A 26,065-nucleotide genomic window follows, 5' to 3' on the forward strand; every position below is an offset into this window, starting at 1 on the left:
GCAGTTTTAGATTCTGGCGTGACGCAAGCTCCGGAAGTTACCGGAAGTTTGCTCTTGCAGTCATCTGTAAGGAAAAGCGACCGCCAGCACAGGTGAGCTCAATGAACAGTGCACAATGGACTTTTTCCTTACCGAAAGCATTTTACAAATAAATCACCGACTTCTTTTTGACACCACTGACTCCCCTTTTGCAGTTACACCGATCTTCCCAATCTTGCCCTGCGTGCACCTGCGTGCACGCCAGTGCGCTTGTGCAGCAGGGAACACAGAATATGCGAGTAAAAGTTTTTTTTTTTTTAAATCCGGTCAAGAAGTTAAGGGTGCGCAAGTTACACAAAGAAATATGGTAGTTTCATTGGACCAAGGTGATTACGGTGTTCAATCACTCATGACCAAACCTGTTTGTAACCCTACACTCTAAACACGAATATGCTTATAGCTGCATTCGATTCAGCCGTGGTTCCCTGCACCGCCGGAACCGGTTCACGGTGCGCTGCACCAAAGCGCTCGATTCACGGCGCCCCCTGCACCACCGTTCGCGATTGATTTTGGTGCAGTCGTGGTGCCGCTTCTGTGCAAAGAACCGCGGCACCCTCAGAGACGGAGGTGCAGGATAGTGGTGCACGTGTTTGATGGCGTAAGCAGACGACGCGTGCAGCCGACGAAATGTTTGTTAACATCAATGGCCAGCTAAAGGAAATTTTCCCTGTGGTCGACGGATCCGGCGCCATTCTGCGACGCCTCTTGAATTCGAAGCTGAAATACCTAGCTACTACGCTTTCGTAGTAGTTGGCGATTCTGTTGCGGTCCGTCTGATGTAACAGCGTTGCTGCAAAAGAAAGCACCGCGTCGGCTTCCTCATCTTCGCTGTCGGACGACTCCAAAAATTCCATTATAATGGATTCGGCGATGTCGTCCTCCATGACTCCACGAGGCACGAAAAACAGACGTGACGCACCGCAACTCAACACACCACGACGGACCGTGATCGCGTCTGCACGAGAACCGGATAGCAGACGATGAGGCCTGTGCGTGCACACGCTCGATTGAAAATCTCCGCACCAGTGATTTGTGGCGCTGCTGACGCGCTGCACCTGCACCAAAAAACTGGAATTGCACCGCGCCGGCACCAACGGAACTTTTTCAGAATTGGTGCAGAGTACCAGCTCTGAATTCAACAGACCTTATATGGGAGTAAAAAGGGAATAAGCCATCCTCTAGGGCACTCTTTTTTAGGCTGTATGCTAGAGGACAGCTTACTCCCTGTTTACACCTTTCTGTTTTAGAGTGCATAAGTAATCTTTCTCTGAATACAACAGCAACATGGGCGTTTCAATTTATTAGTGAACAAAGAAAATAATACGACTGATAGTGAAGCGCCACTCCGATTGTTAGACCTCACTCTTGCGAAGTTGGCTTCACAGTGATGCCTCGTCGGATCTGACCCCAGCCAATCAACCTGAAAATGAAACACAAGCGTCTCACTAAGGGTGTACAGTGTTACAAGTTGAAAATGACCCTTTTAAAGAATGGTTCTTTGTTGGGCATGTAATAACACTCTCTCCCTCACCTCCAGTGCTTCTCCACACGTCGACTCAGGGCAATCTTTTCGCCAATCTCTGTGCACACAGGGCTGGTAAGGCTGATTTTTGCCAAGTCAGCCTTGACAGCCAGGACACGGCCTCCCGTGGACAGTGAACCAATGTTCACCATCAACACCTCGTTCTTCGATAGCTTTTGCACCTGCAGGCACAACAGGCTTCCATGGTCAGAAGAGCACAAAAAATGCACAAAATTCACAAATAAGCGCACCCAAAGTAATAGGCCAATGGTGTAGGGGAATCCCCTAATGTGAAGTAAATAACAAGGAAGCAATTATTCATTAACATCCACCCACGTGCAACCATCGAACCCAGGCGGTTCAGGGATAAAACTGGAATAAGCCAAATTTTTCTTCAACTACGAAGTTTCTGTGAGAGGAGTAAGCTTTGCTGCACACCTGTATGGCTGGCTTGGGTCCCTCATTAGAAATCTACTCCACCTTTGTGATTCCCCTAAAACACTGGAAACACCCACTTCAAGCTGGCGATCAATTCACTTTCACCCTATCATCAGCCAGACATCCTAGTTTGCTTAGTTGGTAAAGCAACTGTACTGGACAGACAGTGGGCCCGGGTTTGATCCTCAGATCAGGACAATTTCTTCAACTTTGAAGTTTCTGTGAGAGCTGTATAGCTTTCCTTTATACAGAAGGAGGGATGCTAATAAATAATTATTCCCAAAGTAATAATTACCTTCAGGCTTGCACACAAATAAAATGGTCATCTCAAGCGTAAAATGCTCTGCAGGCTTGAGGAGTTATTTCATTGAAGTTCAACTGAACTTTACATTAATACTTAAAGATATGTTTGGGGCTGAGGCTTTCACAGTCATGCTATGAGAAAATGTAGGCCATGGAGTTGAACCCTAATCTTCTATGCAAAAGACAGTCGATCCACAGGGAAATGCAAATACAAAATCTACCAGAGCCATTCGATCCACAGGGAAATGCAAATACAAAATCTACCAGAGCCATATATAAAGTAAGTATGCAAATTTATCCCATAACAGCAGATGGCACTAAGCTAGCAAATGAAAAACTTTCTGTGCATACCATAAAAACCCCAGTACAATAAGATTTTTTCCCCAGATTTTAGCAAGTCAAATTCTATCTAATATTATACGAGGATCCAGACAACCTTTAGCCGAAACCTGCAGCTCTGGTTTCTTTATTATGCAGTGCTATCACGACCAGGCTTCCAGAGATGGGAAGCGCTATCTAGCAGTGGCACTGGTTGGCTGTTTTGATTTTGATGCCATTACACCATGCTGACCTCGCGACACTCACCGACGCTATCGAAATCAGGACGACTACATCTCACACATACGAGTGCGGACAAAAGTAAACGGAGCATGCCATTACTTTCTAACATTTTTTATGTGTTGCCTAAATAAAATTGTCAGCTATGGTAAGTACACGTTGGTAGTGGACACTAGAGCACTTTGCTTTCTCATGCACAAAATGTTCCTTGATTTCAGATAGGGAAGGCGTGATTGCACTTAAAAAGAAATAGCGCATTCTATTTACTTATGTGTACACCACGCTGACCTCACACGATGTCAAGCAACACTTCAAGTTAAACATCTAAGGCAAACAAAAATTTAGTTTTCAATTTTTATGGCATTACGCATTAGCTGAGTGCTATGCGCAGCTGCATGGCACTCGGGAAATCACAAACACATGCTCCACCAACTAAGGGCACATGAACAGCGCCACGAGCACTAAGGAAACATATGTCACGACTGCAAGTTGAAATGCCCCTCCTAAAGCACTGCACAGGATTGTGTGCATTGTCGCACCTTGGCACCCTTCTTGTCTCCCTCCGTGCGCACTCCCAGGAGCCGCCTGAGCAGGAAGTATGAGATCTCCAACTCGATGTAGATGTCCGGCAGGGCCCCCACAGCTCCCAGAACCTGGCCCACCATGCGGTCAGCTCGCGACAGCGTTGGGTCAATCTTGGTGCCCACACCTGAAGAGAAGGACATGCTGGAAAACCATTCCCTCTGGTATCCTGCACGCCGCTAAGCATCGTCTCATCCAAGCCTAGCCCCTAACTCTCATGGCTGTCGTTTAAAACGCTCATGCAGTCAGCTGAGGAAGGCAATGTCTGTGTACCCTTATGATCGAAAAGGCAGCACTACCCTCTTTAAAAAGAAAAAAAGAGAGAGAGAGGAGCGATAGGTGTCACACAGTATCTGGCACTATGTGAGAATCACTGCCGTCTGGTCTCACCAACAACAATTATGGACAAGATTGCTTCTACTCAGGCATAACGTTATTGCGCAGAGGCCGACCTCTCACCCGCACTATTCACATCTTTAAGCTGCTTCTCCTGGAAGCAATGCACACACATCAACAAAGCACTGCATCTTATTATACAGTTCGGAAACTAGGCTGACTCAGCTGGCCTTGTCTCAGTCGGGGCTGATACCCAGGCTTCAACAGATATCAACTAACATCAAATCCCTGCTACCATACTTTGTGGGGTGCTATACTAACACAGAAGAGTTCTAAGCACCATTCAATTAAAAAAGAAACATAATAAAAAATCAGAGGAGAAAGGGGGGGGCACAAAAATGACACTTCTTTCTTCTTTTTCTTTTTTTCCGAGAAGTTTCTCAATGGAATGCTCTACCAGAGAACTCTCCATTGCTTTGTAATCATTCTTGATTTTCACTGCTGGTTTAGTAGCTGTACTGTAACCGCATTTTCAAAATTGTACTTTTGCGTTGCTTGTTTTGTGGTATTTATATTGTTCGGTACTATCGCACCTGCTTTGCTTTTTCCCGTGAATGTATTTCCCTCTCCTGCTTGGACATACAGCATGTCCGCAGTATTCAATAAATAAATAAATAAAATAAATAAATACCGTATTTACTCGCATAATAGGCGCACTTTTTTTCCAGAAAATCCGGCTCAAAGTTCGGGGTGCGCCTATTACGCGGGGTAAAATTTCCGGAAATTTTTCGACTCGCAAAATTGAACACACCGCGTAAACGCACTCGTGTACAGGCCGCACCCCGTTTTCGCGCAGAAAATGTTAAAAAAAAAAAAAGGTCCGTGTAAGGGCCGCACCGAAACTTTCGGAATGCACGCGCCGAGGCCTCCGCGATCGGCTCCGGCTGCGCGCAACGGGCGCTTGATCGCGGAGGCCACACACGCGCACAGGAGCTTCCAGACGCCGCCCAAGGCCAAGCTTATCATCATCATCATCGTTTTCCTCCACCGCGAGCTTTCGCTATCTATATCGCCATCAGCATCTCCAGCTCGTTTTTTTGTTGTTGTTGTTGTTACTGTCAAGTGCCGGGATTTGCGGTAGCGCGATAGTTATCGTGGTTTATGGCTTTGCCGCGGAGCGTTGATGTTTTAGCTCGACGGGCAAGCACCTTAACAGCTACACGGCTGGGAGTTTGCTCTCGAACGCGGCAAGCGTGCGGCAGGTCGGAAAATACGACGTGGCCGAGAAGTGCGGCAGTTGCGACTGCGGCGTCCCTAAATTTTCGTACGCGACTCCAAGCGCCGAGGTTTTCGCGGGCCTAAGTCGGGAACGTCTCCGGCTGGAGATGAAGCTTTCCAAACAGACGTTTAAAGTGAGCATCCCTGAAAACTGTGTGCGGCTGTTCTACGCGATGTCGGTCGTTGCTGTGGGTCCGCAGCAGCACTAGTAGGGACTAGTAGTCAGTTCAGCAAAAACTTTGTTAAAATAAAGATTGGGAAGCGGGGGGTGGCGAGGCGTCGTCTTGCAATCGTGTAAATACAGTATTGATCACAGTGCCAAGTTCGGGGTGCGCCTATTATGCGCGGAAATAAAAAAATCAGATGTTTCGCGCCCTAACTAGGGGTGCGCCTATTATGCGAGTGCGCCTATTACGCGAGTAAATACGGTAAACTTCAGAGTACAGAGTCCTGCAAACAAGTGTTGGAAATGTCTGCCCGTGAGACACAATCAGGAAACAGAACAGGATAAACTCACCAATGAGACCGCCGGGCACCGCATACATGAGGTCGTTCTGCTCCGTGCAAAGCGAGAGGATGCGGGAGAAAATGGGCTTGCACAGCAGTTTTCCTTCATCATCCTTGGAGACTATGCCTGGCCGGACTTCAATCTCCTGGCCAACCTGGTCATTGCCAGGAGATAAAGAGAGAAAAAACATTGTTAGCACATGAACTAGCCCAATGAGCCTACACTGTAGCTACAAGAAACAGCTTAAAGGAACATTCAGGATGACTCCATCCAATAATTGTCTTTTACGGTCTCAAATAATCAAAAGAACTGCATGATAATTGTTTCGAAGTGAATGGTGGTGTTGTCTAGCCTCACACATCTGCAGGCAAACTGCCGATGCACCAGAGCATACTTGCAAAACTGGCCAATGACGAAGACATCTGTATTTCATTTTGCGGCCTATTCTTGCTAATGAAAGTTCCGTTTTACAGTAAAAGTAGTTTCTTTGTAATTAGAATGCCGTAATATATTGATAGAGGCCAACTTCAATTTGTTCTTAGTGTCGCTTTAAGCTCGTATGTGATCGAGCAAGTTTCTAGTCAGTTGCAACACATGTGGAGCTGCAGCTTTTTCACCTGAACAAGCTGTCAGTTGCTGTAAGCTGCAGTTTTTGATGGCATGTTCGTACATACTGCATTAGAAGCCGATCACTAATATATACACACGTACACAGCCACTGGTGCAGTTACAGCTCCACGCAGTAGTCGCTGCCACTTCTGACTCGCCCCAAACACACGAGAGTAGAAGCATAGAAGATACCCGATTCAAGAGCTCTTTGCAAGACTGCTATAGATTTCTTCTGTAGTGACATTTTTCTAGCTGGTTCTCCATTCTCAATACAACCCGCACCAATGCCTAAGCCTTTGTGATCGAGTTTTTCAGATAGCAAGAATCTTCCATTGCTTGTAGAGTAAAATATTAAAAACACGAGGCTAGCATATACGAAAACTAATGTTTCCCTTTCTCCTCCGCATACTTTAAATCGTAACAGACCGGAACTCAGCCGTAATGTGCCCCTGCTGTCAAATGCAATGTTTAAAAGCACATTATAACTATGCTGAAAGACCAGCCAGCAAAATATAGAAAATCATGTTTGTTTTCCCACTAAACAGTACTGCTCGCATATCCATGTCTACATGGTGCTTCCAAATTTCTGCTAGGGCCAATGTGAATGAACACCAAGCTCCAAACAGTTTTCTCTGCAGCTGACACTGCACTCTTGCCAATAACGTCATATGATCAGAATCAGAATCAGAATATATTTATTTAACATCATGGCGATGTTGGGTGCACCGGCAAAAAGCCAGTGGCAAGGCTTGACGAGGCCGGCGCACCCTACAGAAGCTTGGCAGTGATACACTTGTTCACGTTAACAGAACACACGAAAGAAACAATACGAGGGCACTTTCAGAGAGAGAAAAAAAACGTACAAACACACAAGACATATAACAGTTGTTGGCATTATTTAGCTATACATTTATAAGGATTTCTTATTTAATAAATGTGGGAGAGTGAAGTTCAGCATTTGATACCCGTAATTTGTGCGGGTCTTAGGTACAAACCAATTCAAAACTGTTCAAGTAGAGTATTTAGACTCTTTGTATTTCAGTCCAGACAGCTGTAACATAAAGCAATTGTTTTTAACAACACTTGTTTCATACCGTCTTAAGAGCAACGTTTCATACAACTGGGGAAGGGGGGTGATGCCGAGTGCCTGAAATATCGGGCCACTCTGCTCTAGTCGCGTGCAGTTGAGATGGCTCACACTGGGAGGTAAACTGCATTTCTGACATGGTGCTGTGCTACCACACTTGCTTGTGGTGGACGAGAAAACAGCCCTACTATGGAAACGGTTAGACACATAAGAAAACAACTCTGCTCACATGCTCACACTGTGAACTGCAGGTTTAACGTGCATAGATCACCACTGTACACAAGGGATGCTGAATGCATGACCACATATGCTGATCGCCACAAGGCTGAGTGCCACCTCACCTTAGGTAAAGGTTACTAATTCGCCTCATTTGCACAAGAAATGTGTATTTTGACTGAAACGTCAAAGGAAAAGTGATTCACTAGCTGACATATAAGAGGCACTATTTTAACTTGTGAAGGACTTTTCCAATCCTGCAGCCATCAATAAACTGCGTGTTTATATGTTAAGGCACAGCGCTTACTTCCCCTAAACAAAGCTAACAGGCAAGTTGGAATTAATAACCGCATGCAACACAAGATGAGCCTAAACTACCGTATTTACCCAATTCCAACGCGCCCCCGATTCCAACGCGCACCCAATTTACGGCACCAAAAAAAAAAAATTTTCAAGCCCCGATTCTAACGCGCGCCCAATATTGGTAATAATAAAAAAAAAAAACCACAAGCCCCGCTTCTAACGTGCATGTGACTTCCACGAATGAAAATAATTTGCAACCGTTTTTATATTTTAAGGGGAGATGCGGGTGAAAAAACCGCGATTTTTTTCGATAAAGTCGATTTTGTATTTTCTTGCATTTTGTATTCCCCCAAGCCTCTTCTTTTATGTGTAAAAAAATCAAAGCCGATAATCAATGGGAAGTTAGTAAAAAATACAATTAAAGCACTCGCGGTGGCTCGCGAAAGTGCGAATTTGACCGAATTTCGGGAACGCGGCATTTCGCTCCACGGCGTCGCCCGCTCTTGAATATTCGCGGGAAGTAGGCCTACCCATCGTCTACGAGAAGCCACTTCGGCAGCGGCGCATTCTTGATAAAAATACGAAAAAAAAGATCGTTTCCCGCCCGAGTCGAGCGTCGCGACTGGCCCTTCAAATCACGTGGTACGATCGGAGCCGTTCCATTGGCTACGAGCATTCCACCGCACGGTCGGGCGCAGACGCTCTTTCTTCGTTCTGCCGCCACCGAGACGTGAACCAAAGCTTCTGCCCGGGTTTTTCTCCTATCTCCGCTATGGATGTGACTGAGAAACGAGATTTTCGCTCACGCAATTTCCTGACAAAGCATCAGTATAAAGGAAGACGCCCCAAGCGCAAGCGGAGAGCTCCGGTTATGGGAGGTTCGTCTGCTGCTAGGCGTAACTGCGGCAACGGCGATGCTTCTTGCGGAGCATCGATGACTTCGTCAGTGCGTCTGAGCGAAAGATAAAGATCTTCGACTGTAAAAACGGGCGCGGGAGCGCTGTTATCTGTGAGATCGGCATGATGCACGACCTCGTCAGCGGCGCGGCGTGCCCCGCCTGCGGACGATGTAATCTCTGTCAGGGAGTCGGCCGCAAAACAGAAAGGAGTCTCATCGTTTTTGGAACTTTACCGCCGAAATGACGCGTTTCCGATAACCGTTGTTTCATCAACATATTCTTCGACCCGCGTATCTTGATCGTGCAACGGCAGTGATGAGGCGTCCGCCCGCGGCAGTGCACGGGATACCGTCGCCGTGAACGCGGTCCGTGGTCGCTGAGCACGCGACCAATGACAAGCGCCACACCGGTTGAAAACGGCTCCTGCGACGCAGAAAATGACGAGCAAACGTGCTCCCATGTTTCCAGCAGTTAGTGAGCTCCCACATCGTATAATGGCGATGACGATGGGCAGCTATGGGGCAGTTTCGGTTTGCACTCGAATCCAACGCGCATGCGATTTTGAGACGTATTTTCCCCGAAAAAAGGTGCGCGTTGGAATTGGGTAAATACGGTATATAAGGGTGAATTTTAAACTAGTGTCAAAAGGGTGTGAACTTTTGCAATTTTGCAGCACTACCAAGCCAGTTTAATAATGTAGCTTAACAATACCTGCAAATTTCCTTCGACTCAAGAAACTTTCAGGCCAACTATTCAGACAAACTTATACCTGAAGACTGTTTCACATGCAAGCGAAAACGCACACGATTTCAGCGACTGTGATGCAGAAGCCTGTTGCGAGCGGACAGAGCGATGACGTTCCAACAAGTTAGAAATTTTTTGCCTCTCCGTGCCGCTGCTGAATTTGCTCAGTAGCTTGCATGCGAAACAGCCTTAAAGGGGCTGCGAAACACTGCTTGGGGGGATACCGGCTATACTTCAGGTGGATTCTTTATGTCACACAGATGCTGACTTAAAAAAAGAATGACAGGAATCGATGCACAGGAACGGGAGTTATTCAGTGAAGAAATTTGAAAATACAAGCAAACAAAATGCTGCCCTCAACTCTATTTTGGTGGGGCTTCCCACTCCTATTTCGCTCTCCCAATGACGGCACCTGGCGCAACCAATCAAAACAGCCTGCCAGAGCACGTCGCGTAAGTTTGTACTCCATGGTTGCCTGCTCTCTAGCGTCGTTTCCATGCCAGAGCGCCCCTGGTGGTGTATTTTTATTTTACTTGCTTTGCAGGGCTTTTATCTAAGACAAACAAGTTGTTTTTGTTGATCTAATATAAGACGTAGACAGGTGACAAAATGTGTCTCTATTTATTCACACAATTTGCAGTATATTTACTGCTTGTTCAATCATCAAGCTCGCGCCAGGTGATGTCATATCCGCTGCTAAAAACCCACCACTGTGTGGCGACACCATCAGAGCCATGAAGTTGTTTTTGGGAGGACATTAAAATATTAAAAAAACGGAATGTACGCGGTATTACTGACGCTAATAGCACCATTATAACTAACTGTATGCAATCAACAGGCAAAACAGTTAACTAAGATTGTGTTTCTGGGCCCCTTTAAGGTCCCGAAATTTCTGTGGCGGAAAATTTTCAATTCCGTGATGTGAGAACAAAGAATCTGTGAAACTCCACCGGAAACATCAAATAATGCTTCAGGATCAACTTTGTATTATTTTCGGAACCAAGGAATGAATAGTGTGAACTCCCGCCCACCTCCCCCCTGGAGCTTTTCAAAGTAACCAAAGTGGCCTCTGCCACTAGGAGAAGCCAACTTGTCTGCGTTATTTTGGTGGTGGGGGCTACTTATGGTTGGCCTGAAAAGTTTGAGATTTCACTTAGTCGTAAAAATACAGTCTAGCCCGTTTATAACGAAGCCACTTATAGCAAAATAGCAGTTATAACGAAGGGATTTCAATTTCCCATTCCCATTTTTGCATTTTCAGTACATTTTGGGTCCGGTTTTAACAAAGTAAATAAGAGCGCGTCAGCGGATATAACGAAGAGATTTAATACCAACCGAAAAATAATCTGCCAATCAACACATTTTTGCGTCCTTGAGGCGATTTTTTCCGTGAAAATAAGAGCAAAATACGGCTGATGGCGTCCTTTCGTGGCGTCGTCTGCTCTCCTGCGGAGCGAAAGGTTGCTTCACTGTATCGCATGGCACGCCGGTCTCGTGTTGCGCTGTCCTTGAACGGCATCACGGCGTAGAGCGGTAGAGCACGCCGCGCAGGGGAAGAATGTAAAAAAGAACAGAGGCGATTTTTTTTTTTCGATGACGTCGCAGAGAGCGGCCGTCTTGGCCAATCGCGGTTCTCTATTTCTCCCAGGCAGTTGGCGCCACGGCTGGACTGCAGTCTGCAGGAGGTGTGGCAGCGCGCGCTTTGTTTTATGGCGGTGCCGCGGTGCGCAAGGCAGGGAGAAAGCGCGGCGGCACTGTGCATGTTGGAAGCGTGGCTCATTTTTATCGTTATCGCGGATCGTTGTATGCTGTTTATAAGGACAGAGTTATTCGACTTGATCTAGCTGGTGAACGGACAACTGAGCGCAGTGTCGCACTGTTCCAGGTTGGGAGCACGGCGAATGCTACTGAGATCGCGCGTGACGCCATCGGTATGCCGATGTTTGCATTTTTTTTCGTAATCCGCATAGTACAAAATAGCGGATATAGCGAAGTGATTTCCGATTCCCGCCGACTTCGTTATAACCGGGCTAGACTGTATTTCATTTGAAATTCTCCACTGTCCTCAAACTCCCCCTTCATGTTGTATTCATGCAAATGGGTAAAATAGGTATTTTGCCATCATACTAGCATTCCCGTTCATGCCTATAACAACAGCAGCATCAAAGGAGAGAATGTGGCTGCTAATACACCACTGCATGAAAAATACTTAAATGCGAGATTTTTCACGGAATAACAGGAAACTACAGGCCTTACTTATATTGCCGCAAACACAACGCTCCACAGTAACAGCCTCACTACAAACAGCCACACAAGTTCAAGGAGCTTCCAAAGAGCCCGTGCACACGTGCCGTTCTAATGACCCAGCACCTTGGGATTTCAGTACGAAAAGACAACCAGATAAGGATAGCTCAACATCAAGCAAAACCTAAGGTCACGCTGCTTGTCAAACATTTCCCAAGGATGCTTACCTTCAAGACTCCTCTCAGGATGGAGCCACCGGCAACACCCCCTTTGAGGTCGTCAACTTCGCAGCCAGGCTTATTGACGTCGAATGATCTGATAACTGTCCACAATAACAATGCACAAGAAAAGAAAAGAAAAACAAGACATACGTAAGCAACATTACAACCTTTTTTTCTTCAAGACATCCCGCAATAAACAATGCTACCATCGGTTGTTCTGTGTGCAACCGAATGCAATTATCAATATGGTACATCATTCAACATCATTCAACAAAAATTCTCTTCACGAGAAAATAAATTGCAGTCAACCAGGAAATGGCTAATGGCTATTTTTATGTTTCCGGCCAACCTCCCAGGGTCAAATCAATACACACAGTTATATTTGGCTGGTTTGGTTGTAAGGAGTTTAATGTTGGAAAGCGACTCATGCTATGAGGGACGCCGTAGTGGAGAGCTCCAGATAATTTCGACCATCTGAGGTTCTTTAACCTGCACTGACATCACACAGTACATGGGACTTAGCAAATCACCTCCATCGAAATGTGACCACTGCGGCCGGATTTCATTGGACTGCCAGTATAGAATGAAACACGAACAAGAGAGTTGAAATGTGAGCAGCAAAGCCAGAAGCTTTTACTTGAGGCAGACTGATTATTACTGCATTTGATTTTCACTTCGACAGTGCAAACACTGCTTCGTGGAAGCGTTAATAGGCCCTTTATGTGTTTCTTCTGAAGCAGATAATAGTATTTTTACGTTTTTGTTTCGCTGGAAAACTTCTCCTGTTCGTGTTTTGGGCCGGCACTGATGGCACATGCAACAAAGCAAAGCGCTGGCATTAAAAGTGCAAAGGAGCTCAAGAAACTTGCACAGAAAGCGCACTGAAGCGCATCAATACACTTCTCAGCAGCAACTTTGCATACAGCATTTAAACAGCTTACGTATTTCAAAACCAATAGCAGCACGCGAGACATCTCATCACAGACACAGCCACAACATACACAAAACTAGAGGCACACAGAAAAAATTGCCTTAAAATATCCCATGCATTGTTATTTCCACAATATTAACAAGAATGTTTAGCATGATGCTGCATTTCTTTCTTGTGCCTATCCTCCAATTAGGACAACGAACAGTTCCTCATAGCGTTGCTACTTCAGCCAGCCCTTGTTGGCACTTTACGCTTTCGACTACACATGGGCACGAAGGCTCAAAGGATGCACGAAAGCAAACTAAGAGCAAAGAAAAAAAAAACAAAAAGCAGCATACCAATAAGGCGGGGCTCAGATACAAAATCCCTCAGGGGCATAGGGATCTTCTTCACAATGTACTCGCAAATAACTTCGATGTTGTACTTCAGCTGGGCCGATATGGGGACCACAGGGGCACCTTCAGCCACAGTACCTGAAAGCCAGAGAACAGAGTGACCTTAATTTGATTGATTTATGGGGTTTGACGTCCCAAAGCGACTAAGGCTATGAGAGACGCCGTAGTGGAGGGCTCCGGAAATTTCAACCACCTGGGGTTCTTTGACGTGCACTGACATCGCACAGTACACGGGCCTCTAGAATTTCTCCTCCAAAGAAATTCAACCGCCGTGGCCGGGATCGAACCTGCGTCTTTCGGGTCAGCAGCCGAGCACCATAACCACTGAGCCACCGCGGCGTCGCTGATTAAGTAGTAACTATGTCGTAATAGCTCTGAACACTTCTTGACCTGTATTGTTGCTCCCTGCCTTTCAACACGTAGCTTTTACTAACTACAGAAAGTTGTAGTTGAGTTTCAAACCACAGGATCTTTCATAAATACAGCTTGCACATTACTGTCTGTTGTATCCTTTCTTGTTTCAGTTTCGTTTCTTTCAGTGTACATATCGCCATCGTCATTCAATATGATTTCCTATATAAGTGGCTTGACTGTGACGAATAAAGGAGAGTGTTTCTGCATACTGCGCTTGCGTGGTCCCGTGTCATGCGTCTGGTCTGAACCAGACACCACATATTGGCGACGAGGATGAACCGCCTACGGTGCAAGGCGACACGGAGCCGTTGCAGCCACGATCTCATCGGCGGCCAGGAGTAGCGCAAGAACGCCGGAGGTGCGCAAGAACGCCGGAGGTGCGCAAGAACGCCGGAGGTGCGCAAAAACGCCGGAGGTGCGCAAGAACGCCGGAGGTGCGCAAGAACGCCGGAGGTGCGCAAGAACGCCGGAGGAGCGCAAGAACGCAGATAAGTGAAATTTGCTCACACCACATGTTGCGAGGATCAGTATCGGAGCCATGTCACTCGGGTGTTTCCCAGCACCGCCCCCTTTCTTGCCTGCACCCGGTGACCCGGCTGTGCCTTAGCAGCAGTGGAAACGCGTATTCCTGAATTTCCTGGAGGCCATTGGCGGCGATGAACTGAAGCCGAAGCGTTGCAAGGCAATTCTGCTAAACTCGCTCGGGGTTGAAGGCCAGCGAATATTCTACAGCATCCTTGCACAAGCAGCAGACGTGACTGCGGACGCCAAGGCCGGGGACAAGGAGGAAGAGGCGGACCAGTTCAAGGACGCGCTTGCTGCACTGGATACGCATTTTGCGAGCGCTACGAATGATTTGGTGGAGCGGCGCCGGTTTCGCCAAAGACGACAATTGCCTGGTGAGACATTTCAAGCATTTACAAACAGTCTTCGGGACCTTGCGTCTACTTGCAATTTTGGCAGTGCTACCGATAGCATGATTCGAGACCAATTATTGGAAGGCACTTCGTCACGAACAACACGTGAACGCATGCTTTATGAAGGGTCTTCGCTTACATTGCAGCGTGCTGTTGACATCGGGAAGCAAATTGAGCAAACACAACAACCCCCCCTCTGTAATGCGAAAGCCCTGAGGGTAAAATAAATGAAATGAAATGAAATGAAACAAGAGCTTGGGGAATTCGCGCATAGCACTGTGAACAAGATTCAAGATGTGCGAAAAAGGTCAGACTCTGAGCAAGGAAGTTGCTACAGGTGCGGCTCGTCATCGCATATGGCTAACTCGACTGCATGTCCGGCGAGGAACAAGCGTTGCCACTCTTGTGGAAAAATTGGTCACTTTTCAAGCATGTGCAAATCGAAGAAAAAGAAATATGCCGTTCGAAAGCCCGAGAAGGCCAACGCCGTCACGGTACTTCAAATCGGTGACCGTAATGCGTCGGCGAAGGATATTCGAGCCAACGTTTCTATCGGGAAGATAAGATTGTCGTTGATTGTAGACACAGGCGCTACGGTTTCTTTGCTCGGTGAAGAGCACTACCACAAATATCTAGCCGACACGTACTCATTACGACCGCCGACTGCCAATTTGTGCAACTATTCCGGAGAACAAATCAAGTTAAGCGGTTGCTTTCTTGCTGACGTATCTTACAAGGGAAACAGAGCCAGTGTGCTTTTTCATGTCACAACCAAGGGCACTTCGCTGCTGGGGCTTGATGCCGTTCGGAGCCTGGGAATCACTATCAACGGCTCAACCTTGAATTGCTGCCAGGTGACATGCCCTGATTCACTGCCTTCAGAATTTACGCACCAGTTTGCGCACTTGTTCACGGAACAGTTAGGGCATGTGAAAGGCTTTGTTCACCATGTTAACTGTCGTTCATCTGTGAAACCAGTCGTTGCGAAACTCCGACGCCTGCCGCTCACGCTACGGCAACAGGTATCGGTAGAGATACAACGCCTGCTGGCCGAAGATATAATTGAACCTGTCGACGCATCGGAGTGGATTTCACCGATCGTTGTCGTGAGGAAGAAGGACGGTTCAATTAGGTTGTGTGTGGACCTACGTGAAGTGAACAAGGCAGTAATTGCCGATGCTTTTCCTCTTCCGCATACAGAGGAATTACTTCATGAACTAGCTGGAGGAACGTGCTTCTCAAAGCTCGACTTAGCGTCGGCATACCACCAGCTAGAACTGACTCCGGAAAGTCGGGGACTAACCACCTTTATCACACACGAAGGATTGTTTCGTTTTAAGAGAGTGTGTTTTGGCCTTGCATCTGCCCCTTCAGCCTTTCAGAGAATGATGCAGCATATTTTGAAAGATTGTAAAGGCGTACTTTGTTACATTGATGATGTGATTGTGTGGGGCAAGACACGTGAGGAGCACCACAAGAATCTACACCAGGTGCTAAAACGCATTGGTGATTCAGGTTTGAAGCTCAACCAGAAATGCACATTTGCTGTTTCAGAACTATCCTTTTTAGGGCATACGGTGAGCTCAAAAGGGCTCACACCATTGCAGTCTAAGGTTGACGCTATTGTCAAAGTGCCTGCTCCTCACGATGTTGCCACTTTGAGGTCATTTTTGGGTCTCGCTGGTTACTATGCTCGGTTTGTACCGCGATTTGCTGATCTCGTCGAGCCGCTTAGAAGGCTCCTGCGGTCTGGTCAACAGTTCACGTGGGATGATGCGGCTGAGCGTAGCTTCCAGCTTGTTAAGACAGCTTTGTCTTCAAGCCCAGTCATACAAATGTTTAACCCAGACCTTGATGTAATTGTTACGACAGATGCTTCTGATAAGGGTCTGGGAGCCGTTCTTCAGCAACGCGATGGTGACAGCGTACGCACGGTGGCCTTCGCATCACGTGCCCTGACTCCTGCTGAGCGGAAGTACTCCGCTGGGGAACGGGAGGCCCTTGCTTGTCTCTTCGCGTGCGAGCGCTGGCACGTCTACTTGTGGGGTAGAAAATTTTTGTTACGTACGGAGCACCAGGCACTGGTGACGTTACTTTCAGCTGCCGGTACAGGACGCCGACCTTTGCGTATATCCAGATGGTCAGCTCGACTTTTGTACTATAACTTCGACGTAGAGTACCAAAAGGGATCGCAAAATGTCGTGGCCGATGCGCTTTCACGCCTACCTCTTGACTGTGATTCGCAGCAGACGATGCAGGAAGAAATTGTGTCCGTTGTATCAGAGTGCCTAACAAAGGAACGGCTGCAGGTGGCCACTGCTGCAGACAGCACACTGCAACAGGTTGTTGTGCACATGGTACATGGTTGGGCGCCTAGAAAAGCTTTGCCAGCAGAAGTAATGCCGTACTTTAACACGCGGGAAGAGCTTTCTTTCGTTGATGGCCTTTTGATGCGCGGCGAGCAGGTAGTTGTTCCGAGTGAATTAACCTCGCTCCTGGTTGGTTTTGCGCACGAAGGTCACCCAGGAATTGTGAGGACGAAGCAGAGACTACGTGATCTTTACTGGTGGCTGCGTTTGAATAAACAGGTAGAAGAAGCAATTCATTTTTGTCATATCTGCCAGGCCGCGGACAAGTCCGCTAAACCGTCGTTTGCACCGCTGCAGCCGGTGACGTTTACAGCGCTACCATGGCAGACGCTAGCAATGGATATAGTGGGACCGATTGACTGGGCCCCTTCAAACTGTAGGTACATGATATCGCTGATCGATTATCATTCCAAGTGGCCTGAGGTTGCCTTTTCATCTACCGTAACGTCACAGAGTGTGGTCGATTTTTTGCAGACTGTGTTCAGCCGAGAAGGCTATCCGGAAGAAATTGTCACAGATAATGGGCCTCAGTGTAGATCGCAAATGTTTGAAACATTCTTGAGAGAGAGGGGTATTGCGCATCGTTGTTCTTCTCTGTACTATCCACAGGGAAACGGCGCGATTGAAAGATTTCATGCAGGTTGCCCGATTGGAACAACGGCCCCTCCAGGCTGCTGTGGTTGACTATCTCGGCATATATAGGTCCACGCCGCATACGACAACGGGTGTGTCACCAGCTAAGTTGCTCCACGGGCGTCAGCCAAGGACAAGACTCAATACAGTGGGTTTGCCGACAAGAGAGGGTGTCCATGCCGGTTCGAATGTTCCTGCTAGGGTTAAGGCGAAGCAGATGTATGCAAAACAGTATACGGACAGGAGGCGAGGTGCGAAAAGACCAGCCTTTAGAGTAGGGGACTTCGTTCATGTACGCAAGCCAGCAGGCGGTGGAAAAGCGTCGGTAAATTACATGGGACCTTTCAAGATTGTCGGCAGAAAAGGCAAAAATAGCTTTTTGATGAGCGACGGTCATTGCTGGAACGCGTCTAAACTAGTTCGGGTTCCCTGCAATCAATCGCAGACAATAGAACAATGGGCATGGGAATTGCCTCATCACTACTCGGGTACCGCTGGGCCTGAAAGCCGCGCAGGCGCTGAACAGGGTGAATTGTTGCGATTGCCGGAAACAAGTGCTGAAGTTAACGAAGAAGTGGTTGCTCCTTTAGAGGATTCGGTGGAGCAACCTTTGCGTCGAAGCACTAGGGTACGCCGACCTGTAGAAAGATTTGGGTTTTCTTTACCTGAACAATAAGTGTTTAGTTCGTGTTATTTTGGTTGTTGTAAATTACTATGTTGTATTTTCAAGCGGGAGGCGATGTTGTATCCTTTCTTGTTTCAGTTTCGTTTCTTTCAGTGTACATATCGCCATCGTCATTCAATATGATTTCCTATATAAGTGGCTTGACTGTGACGAATAAAGGAGAGTGTTTCTGCATACTGCGCTTGCGTGGTCCCGTGTCATGCGTCTGGTCTGAACCAGACACCACACTGTCCACATACTGAAATATAATTCTGATTGTAACCACATTTATCCTGCAACAACTAGCCTAGCGTAGCAAAAAAAAAACCTGAGGAAAGTTTGAATTGTTCAGAACATTGATTATGGTTATGGTCCACTGGAAACACCCACATAAAAGAAAGCTTTTTCAGAGCAGTGACATCACATCTAGTGACAATGACCAGTTCAGGCAGAAATTAACAGTTGCACTGAACACTAATGACAATATTGACGTTTATTTTCAGCGCAATGCAAAGGGCCGCATTTGACTCGCACATGATCGTATCGACCCCTTCATAGCTAACAACCACCCTTCAAACATAAGCCAAGAGTTTTCCTTTGGTTTTACAATACTCCCTCCCGCCTGTGACAAGCACCTACACAATAAATTCGAATGCTCACTCATAAATGTGTTCTTTTAATGGCTTTGAAGACAAAACAAACTGCGAAATTATTGGGGATCTGTTGCATACTGATGTAGGTGACTGAGGGGCTATGGAGGGTTGGGTAAGGCTATTGGTATTATGACAAGGAACAAGTTATGTAACTAACTGAGACCACAAATGAGGTTAGTAGCATGGGTATGCTCAAAAGGAGAGAGATGGGTGCGGGAAACACTGCACTGGTTCTCTTCGCTATTTACGCACTGTTACAATGCACTTTCACTAGAATGTTGAAAAATTTCTCTAAAAATAAACAAGCCCCTGAATAGGCATATTTAAGCTGCCATCCAGCCAAGAAATAGAATTTCACTGAAAGCGAGACCTTCGAAAATATCCACCTTTTAATAACCGTGAAAGGTCCACGTACCGTATTTACTCGCATAACAGGCGCACTTTTTTTCCAGAAAATCCGGCTCAAAGTTCGGGGTGCGCCTATTACGAGGGGTAAAATTTCCGGAAATTTTTCGACTCGCAAAATTGAACATACCGCATAAACGCACTCGTGTATGGGCCACACCCTGTTTTCCCGAAGAAAATTAAAAAAAAGAATCTGTGTAAGGGCCCCACGGAAACTTTCCACGACCCATGCGGGAATAGCCTTCGAAATGCACACGTCGAGGTCTCCACGATCAGCTACGACTCCGCGCAACGGGCGCTTGATCACGGAGCCACACACGCGCACAGGAGCTTCCAGACGCCACCCATGGAGGGCACCCGAGGCCAAGCTCATCATCATCATCAACGTTCTCCTCCACTGCGAGCTTTCGCTATCCATATCGCCATCAGCATCACCAGCTCCAGTTTTTTTGTTGTTGTCAAGTGCCGGGATCTGTGATAGCGCGTTAGTTCATCGTGGTTGTGGCTTTGCCTCCGAGCGTTGCTGTTTTAGCTTGACGGGCAAGCACCTTAACAGCTACACGGCTGGGAGTTTGCTCTCGAACGCGGCAAGCTGGAAATTCGACGTGGCCCAGAAGTGCGGCAGTTGCGACTGCGGCGTGCCTAAATTTTCGTACGCGACTCCAAGAGCCTAGGTTTTTGCGGGCCTAAGTCGGGAACGTTTCCAGCTGGAGATGAAGCTTTCCAAACAGACGTTTAAAGTGAGCATCCCTGAAAACTGTGCGGTGGTTCTACGCGACGTTGTTGTACGTGCTGTGGGTCCGCAGCAGCACTAGTCAGGACTAGTAGTCAGTTCAGCAAAAACTTTGTTAAAATAATAATTGGGGGGCGGGGGGGAGGGGCGAGGCGTCGGCTTGCAATCGTGTAAATACAGTATTGATCAGAGTGGAAAGTTCGGGGTGCGCCTATTACGCGCGGAAATAAAAAAATCTGATTTTTCGCGACCAAGCTAGAGGTGCGCCTATTATGCGAGTAAATACAGTACTGCTGTATGAAAACCAATAAACCAGAGGGAAAGTTTCTCTGTCTACATTAGCTTGAGTGATGCAACCCTGCATGGTTTTGCTGGGTGCCTACAAGTGAGAGAGAGAGAGATGTAGACACAGAGATATACTGTACACACCCTGCACAAACTTGAGGATCTGCTGGTACTGCTCCTTGGCCTGTGACTCCTTCACAAGGTCAATCTTATTCTGCAGGATCAAGATGTGCTTCAGCTTCATGATTTCAATGGCCGCCAAATGCTCTGAAGTCTGCGGCTGAGGGCACGACTCATTGCCAGCTGTCAAAGGAAGCAAGGGGTTAAAAAAAAGGGCACATTTTTTTGCTCTTAGGACCAATCTTTTGCAATGCTCTAGGTAAGTTTGCAACCAAATGTATACAATTAAGTGCATTAGCAAAACGTTCAGTTGGGCGAGTTGGTAGATATTCATGATGTGAACAGCGCGAACTACAAGGGACAAGAAAAGAAGGGACACAGGACGAGCGCTGACTCGCAACTAAAAGGTTTATTCACTGAAACCTTCTTATATGAAGAAACAATCAAAGGGAAGAAACAACACACAAAAAAACAACTAAAAACCATGAAATGCAACATTCGTCAGGTGCTCCCGAGAAAATTCATCTCCCTATCGCAAAGGAAAACAGATGGTTTGCTGACGCAATTCAGTTGATCCCAATTCAGGTGATCAGACGACACAAGAAGTTGTCGAGGCTTTTCATATCGCAGGGGATCAACTGAATTGCGTCAGCAAACCATCTGTTTTCCTTTGCAATAGGGAGATGAATTTTCTCGGGAGCACCTGACGAATGTTGCATTTCATGGTTTTTAGTTGTTTTTTTGTGTGTTGTTTCTTCCCTTTGATTGTTTCTTTATATAAGAAGGTTTCAGCGAATAAACCTTTTAGTTGCGAGTCAGCGCTCGTCCTGTGTCCCTTCTTTTCTTGTCCCTTGTAGTTCGCGCTGTTCACATCATGAATTAAGTGCATTGCTTACGTAGATTGTGTTCTACAGAGAAAAGCCTTTACAGTATATCCTATACAGTATTATAAACAGCACTCCTTTTCCGAACTCCGCTGACAGCCAGCTATATTCTTGTTTCAATCAGGCAGATTAAGGGCAAACTCGTGAAGGCAAAGCGTCCTCACCCTGAACAAAGAATTTCAGCAACATGTATGAATTGAATAGCAATTTTTTTTTTTCCACAACACAACACAAGTTCTCACTCATTTTGTGTGTACATTTGCAGTACTTTCACATAAATTACAGAACTTAAAATCTTCGAACAATGAATTAAGCAAAGTGAAATGTAAGCTTGAAGAAAGAGCACACTTCCTTGAAAAGCATTTCTAGACATAACTTCACTATCATGTCTGTAGACAGTAGCCTTTGAAAGGGACAAGTTATCTGAACAGGCATAGTGGGAATCAAGGAACCAACCAATCAGAAGCAAGGCGGCATCCATGACAGCTGCACCGTTCAACATGGTGGCCATCAAAATGTCGTGGCCAGGACAGTCAACAAAGGAGACATGCCTGCAAACAGCAAAAGGGGTTGAAATCAACATACGAACAGTTCAAGAAAGAAAGCAGTTTTAAAAGGCTATTCTTATTCATCAAAGGCACTCACACATTAACAAGTAAAAATGAAAAAACAAAGAAGCGACTAACAAGACTTCATTGACGACACACAGCTGCCAGTCATGCTGCAATGGTAATTATGCTTGTAATGAACAGTTGTTATATGCAATGCATATATAATGCACAATGCCTGCTGACTGATTGAAATACACGACAAAAAGAAATAAACTAACACAAATGCCAATTTGAACTTTTGGTGAAATTTTGTTTATAATAGGCTTTTAAACTGCAGCTCTGTGAAAGCGCGGCCATTTACCAAATAGCAAAACACATATGTATTACAATAATCCTTTGATGTAGCATTTATATCCTGCAGATACTCAAGAATATGCGTGCAGAAAGATTACTATGTGCACATTAAAAAAAAAAAAATGTCCCCTGCACTTTTGTTGTTCCTCATGGCTGTTGGCCTGTTTTGTGCAAACACCACTAAGTAGCGTGCCCCAAGCAACTCGAAAAACGTACCTCAACAACCTGAACCGACCGTTGCAGCCAAGTCGGTCGCAAGGAAAGTCGTCTTCTTTGCTGCTGCCGGCCGACCGATAGCATGCTGGACGAATGCACTTCTCGTCGTCGCATTTGTAGATCTGCATAACAGGCAGAGACATGATGTTTTCTTACTATTACAGGGTTAAACAGGTGCCAGGCCTCACGTGACTATCGAATGCATACGTTAGCAAAATACAACAAAGCAGAGTGAGCGGTCAAGAGCACTTCTCTAAGAGGCATCTGAAGCTAAGAAAGCTTAAACACACACAGTGCACTAAACTAAAGAATGCTGCAATAGCACCAAATGAAACAGTTGGTTGAAATGCGAACAGCAAAACAACAATACCACAAACGAATAAAATCTTATATCTGTATTATTAATTACCTGTTCTAGAGTGTGATGACCACCTTACGAATGCAATAGTGGACCGCATTTGTATCTCCTATCTGCTACTCATTATTTTGGTGCTTTTGTGCTTGTGCTTGAATGTCTCAAGTTTAATTTGTAGTTTGAAAGTACATAGGACAGACAAAGTAGTTATGTATGACACCATTAGCAGACAGGAAAAGGGACAAAAGTGAGCCTATGTAGAGCACTAAAAGCCATTGCATCATGTCCTGACCAGAGAGCTTCTAAGCTTGCTCACAACCACAGGATCAAATTACACAAAAAATATACGGGGGGTGGCAGCACAAAAAAAGACAACAACCACACAAGTTATCAAGTTGCGTATAGCAAGGTCATAAAGTGCAATAGTGAGAGGCCATTAGAAACCTCACTTCCTTGCTTTGAAGCACACAGAAAAACAATTCAAGTGAAATTACGAAAATAAAGAAAGAGGATTTTTAAAAAATAATAAATGGCACCAATGAACACAGATGCTTTTTGATGTAGGTGGTCATAAGCAAAATGTAATAACACTTGTGTACCGAGACTTATATGCGTTTCAAAGAACCAGGTGGTCAAAACTGATCCGAACCCCTCTACTATGACATGTCTCATGGCCCACAGTACCACTCTGGAACACAAGTACATTACTAAATAAACAGCTGTGCCCTGTTTACACACGAAACCGAAGCTTTTGGAAGCATAATTACAGCAGGCCACATATAAAACAAGCATTATGTCCCACTATCACAAACTGTTGTGACAGTGGTGGTTAAATTTGTCAACTGCAAGTGTGCACACGGTAAACATTCCAAGACACAGCACTACAGGAGCATCAATATTGTAACAGGAGATATTTCGACACACTTTTTTTTTGCAACAAGAGCTAGAAGGTCTCAGTATTTGCCATGCTACCGGTGTGTGGACACTAATAAACAATGCATGAATAGTTATAGATAGACAGATACTATGGCATTTCCTTTGAATCAGGATGGACCTATCCTATGAAATTATAGTGGCTCTATTTATTTTTGTACCTACCTTTTTTTTTTTTACTTTCAATCTTATTCTGCTTATCACTGAGCCCCCTGATGCTAATTAAGTCATTTAAGTTTGCCAGAAATATATTCAGGTGTTTACTGGAGGGCTAGTTGGTGCATTTCATTCATTTTCAAACTGAGCGAGGACAGAGATGGGAGGACATATACACCGAGCACTCTGTGCATGTATTTGCTGTCCTTAACCAAGTTTACAGACTGGTGAAAAATTAGTGCCACAGTGATTGTCACTGCCCTACAAACTACTTCCAGTGACAGAGTGAGACAGTGAGGAAGATACTAAATATGAGGCAGAAGATAGCACACAACTTACCTTGGCATTAGCATAACCAAGCTTGATTGTGATGTTACGTTCCAATTCATTCTTGAATCGGACAGTCTGCACGAGAATGAAGGAAAGAATTTTAAACAAAGGGAAACATGCGAACCTCATAACATGCTCTTTAAACTTTGCTTGGACTAATGCAGTGATTAAAGTATGGCACCATATAAGAGGGGTCTCTAGTGACTTGAGCACAGATGGAGAGGGAAATAGAGGGAGAGAGGGAAAGTGGTTGGCAGCCTGTTTTACACATCGTTTTATACAATGGGGAGAAATCATTTTTAAAGGTGTTTTTTTTTTTGCTCAATTTAGACCTGAAACAAGAAATGCTCCAATCACCACTGACAAGAAATGGTTGCCTGTTTCAGATTTATGCAGTACCTACACTCTAGCGCGGGGAAGGGGGGAGGGGGCTCAGACCCCATGTTAATATAGGCGAAAGGTTTGAGACCCCCCCTCTGAATTATAACACTACTGTGCAACCATCCATAAATTCTGTATTGTCCCCGTATTTACAGCAAAACTTACAAGAAGCATTCTTCATGCCTTATTAAAATTCGCCTACTGCCAAAAATCATAAAGCAGTCAGAGCGTGAAAGGCGCGGGTAGAACTAGTCTATGCTCTTCTCATCCACAGAGGACGCAGTTGGTAACAACGATGCTTCCTATACTACCGTCCACTAAACGTTTACCACAACCACCAGCAAAAAATCGGACCTCTACGCGGCAAACTGGTTACATCTCTTACCTGTACACCAGAAATCGCTTTCACCACAGTCGATTTACCGTGAGCTACATGGCCAATAGTTCCTGCAACAAAATTTTTCGTGTGTGAAGAAGCGGCCCTTCTCAAGTTACCTGCTCAATCAATATTAAGCACAAAAACCACGCAGGTTGCCACTCAATTATTCCAACAGCGCACCGTACTTACCGATGTTGATAGTTGCCTGTCTGCTGATAACTTCGGGCGTGAACGGCGTCAACTTGTTGATATCCTGAAAAAGAGTGGCGGATGTAGGAAATGGATATTAGAAAGAGTGATCCAAAAGGGCCCAACAACCGCTTCAGTTCTAATATGTTAGATGATTCGTGACCCAAATGCCGGGCATCAAGAGAGACGCAGGTCAGGGCACTCGCACTCAACCATCAAAACTGGTTTAAGTTAGGCCATAAAGGTGTGCTTGAGTAAAGCTCAGTTTAATACAATAGCACAGATATTAAGTCTTTGTAGACTAGAAACATGTGAGACAGAGAATGAAAGCATATGATCACGGAAAACGCCGGTTTGCAGATGACACATTTGGCAAGCCGGCAACATGCAGTTGACACGTGCGCCTTAATCGCGGAACTAAGGACAGACAATTACACCTGACAATTGAAGGCGGAGATGTAAGCTCACGATTCCTGAGCTATAGAGCTTCCACTTACTAATTTATCGAGGTCCTGTTTCATTAAATGTGGTTGCCCCTGAGGTCTTGCACACTCGCCGCCCGCCATTTTGGAAGAGAGAGTAGCAGAAAAATGCGAGAAGAAAAGGTGGAAAAGGCACGTCACTTGCACGTCACTGTGCATGTCTAAACAGAAAGTAGCAGTACAACATAATATTGTAATATTTATAAAAACAAGCTCATTTTTTTACTCCGAAAAGACTAAGTCCCGTAACAAGGTGAAAAGAACAGAAATTGATAGTTTACTTTCCACTTGCATCACACATCACAGCCTCTTCATCTATTACACTTTAAGTTTTGTAAAAAAATAACAACATGCACGTTGATAATTTGTCTACTTTTTAATTGTAGCTTTTGATCTAGTTGTTTTATTTGAAACAAAAATGCAGAAAATCTGCATATTTACTGCGAACC

General features: G+C 45.7%; 1 protein-coding gene across 1 annotated transcript; it reads right to left on the reverse strand.

Annotated features, from left to right (window-relative positions):
* Positions 1-1,320: 1,320 nt before the first annotated feature.
* eIF2gamma (eukaryotic translation initiation factor 2 subunit gamma) lies at positions 1,321-25,773 on the reverse strand. Its single transcript, XM_089572099.1, has 13 exons — positions 25,632-25,773; positions 25,135-25,198; positions 24,952-25,013; positions 24,195-24,260; positions 22,412-22,533; positions 21,747-21,841; positions 20,431-20,589; positions 13,157-13,291; positions 11,894-11,988; positions 5,574-5,718; positions 3,400-3,569; positions 1,571-1,743; positions 1,321-1,459 (listed from the first exon to the last, which is right to left on the reverse strand). The coding sequence occupies exons 1-13, from the start codon at positions 25,698-25,700 to the stop codon at positions 1,399-1,401; spliced, it is 1,416 nt and encodes a 471-aa protein (XP_089428225.1). The 5' UTR covers positions 25,701-25,773; the 3' UTR covers positions 1,321-1,398.
* Between the last annotated feature and the right edge of the window lie 292 nt (positions 25,774-26,065).

Source organism: Amblyomma mixtum, chromosome 2 (genome assembly GCF_055824585.1).
Source record: "Amblyomma mixtum isolate Tamu chromosome 2, ASM5582458v1, whole genome shotgun sequence".
Classification (NCBI taxonomy): Eukaryota; Metazoa; Arthropoda; class Arachnida; order Ixodida; family Ixodidae; genus Amblyomma; species Amblyomma mixtum.

What these genes read in the sequence shown, in the direction of transcription:
- eIF2gamma (XM_089572099.1), bottom strand. Translation starts at nt 25,700, where the DNA reads ATGGCGGGCGGCGAGTGTGCAAGACCTCAGGGGCAACCACATTTAATG. An exon ending in TCCTGAGAGGAGTCTTGAAG is followed by an intron (nt 5,719 to 11,893) that starts GTAAGCATCCTT and finishes GGCAATGACCAG; the next exon opens with GTTGGCCAGGAGATTGAAGT. An exon ending in GAGACAAGAAGGGTGCCAAG is followed by an intron (nt 1,744 to 3,399) that starts GTGCGACAATGC and finishes TTGTGCCTGCAG; the next exon opens with GTGCAAAAGCTATCGAAGAA.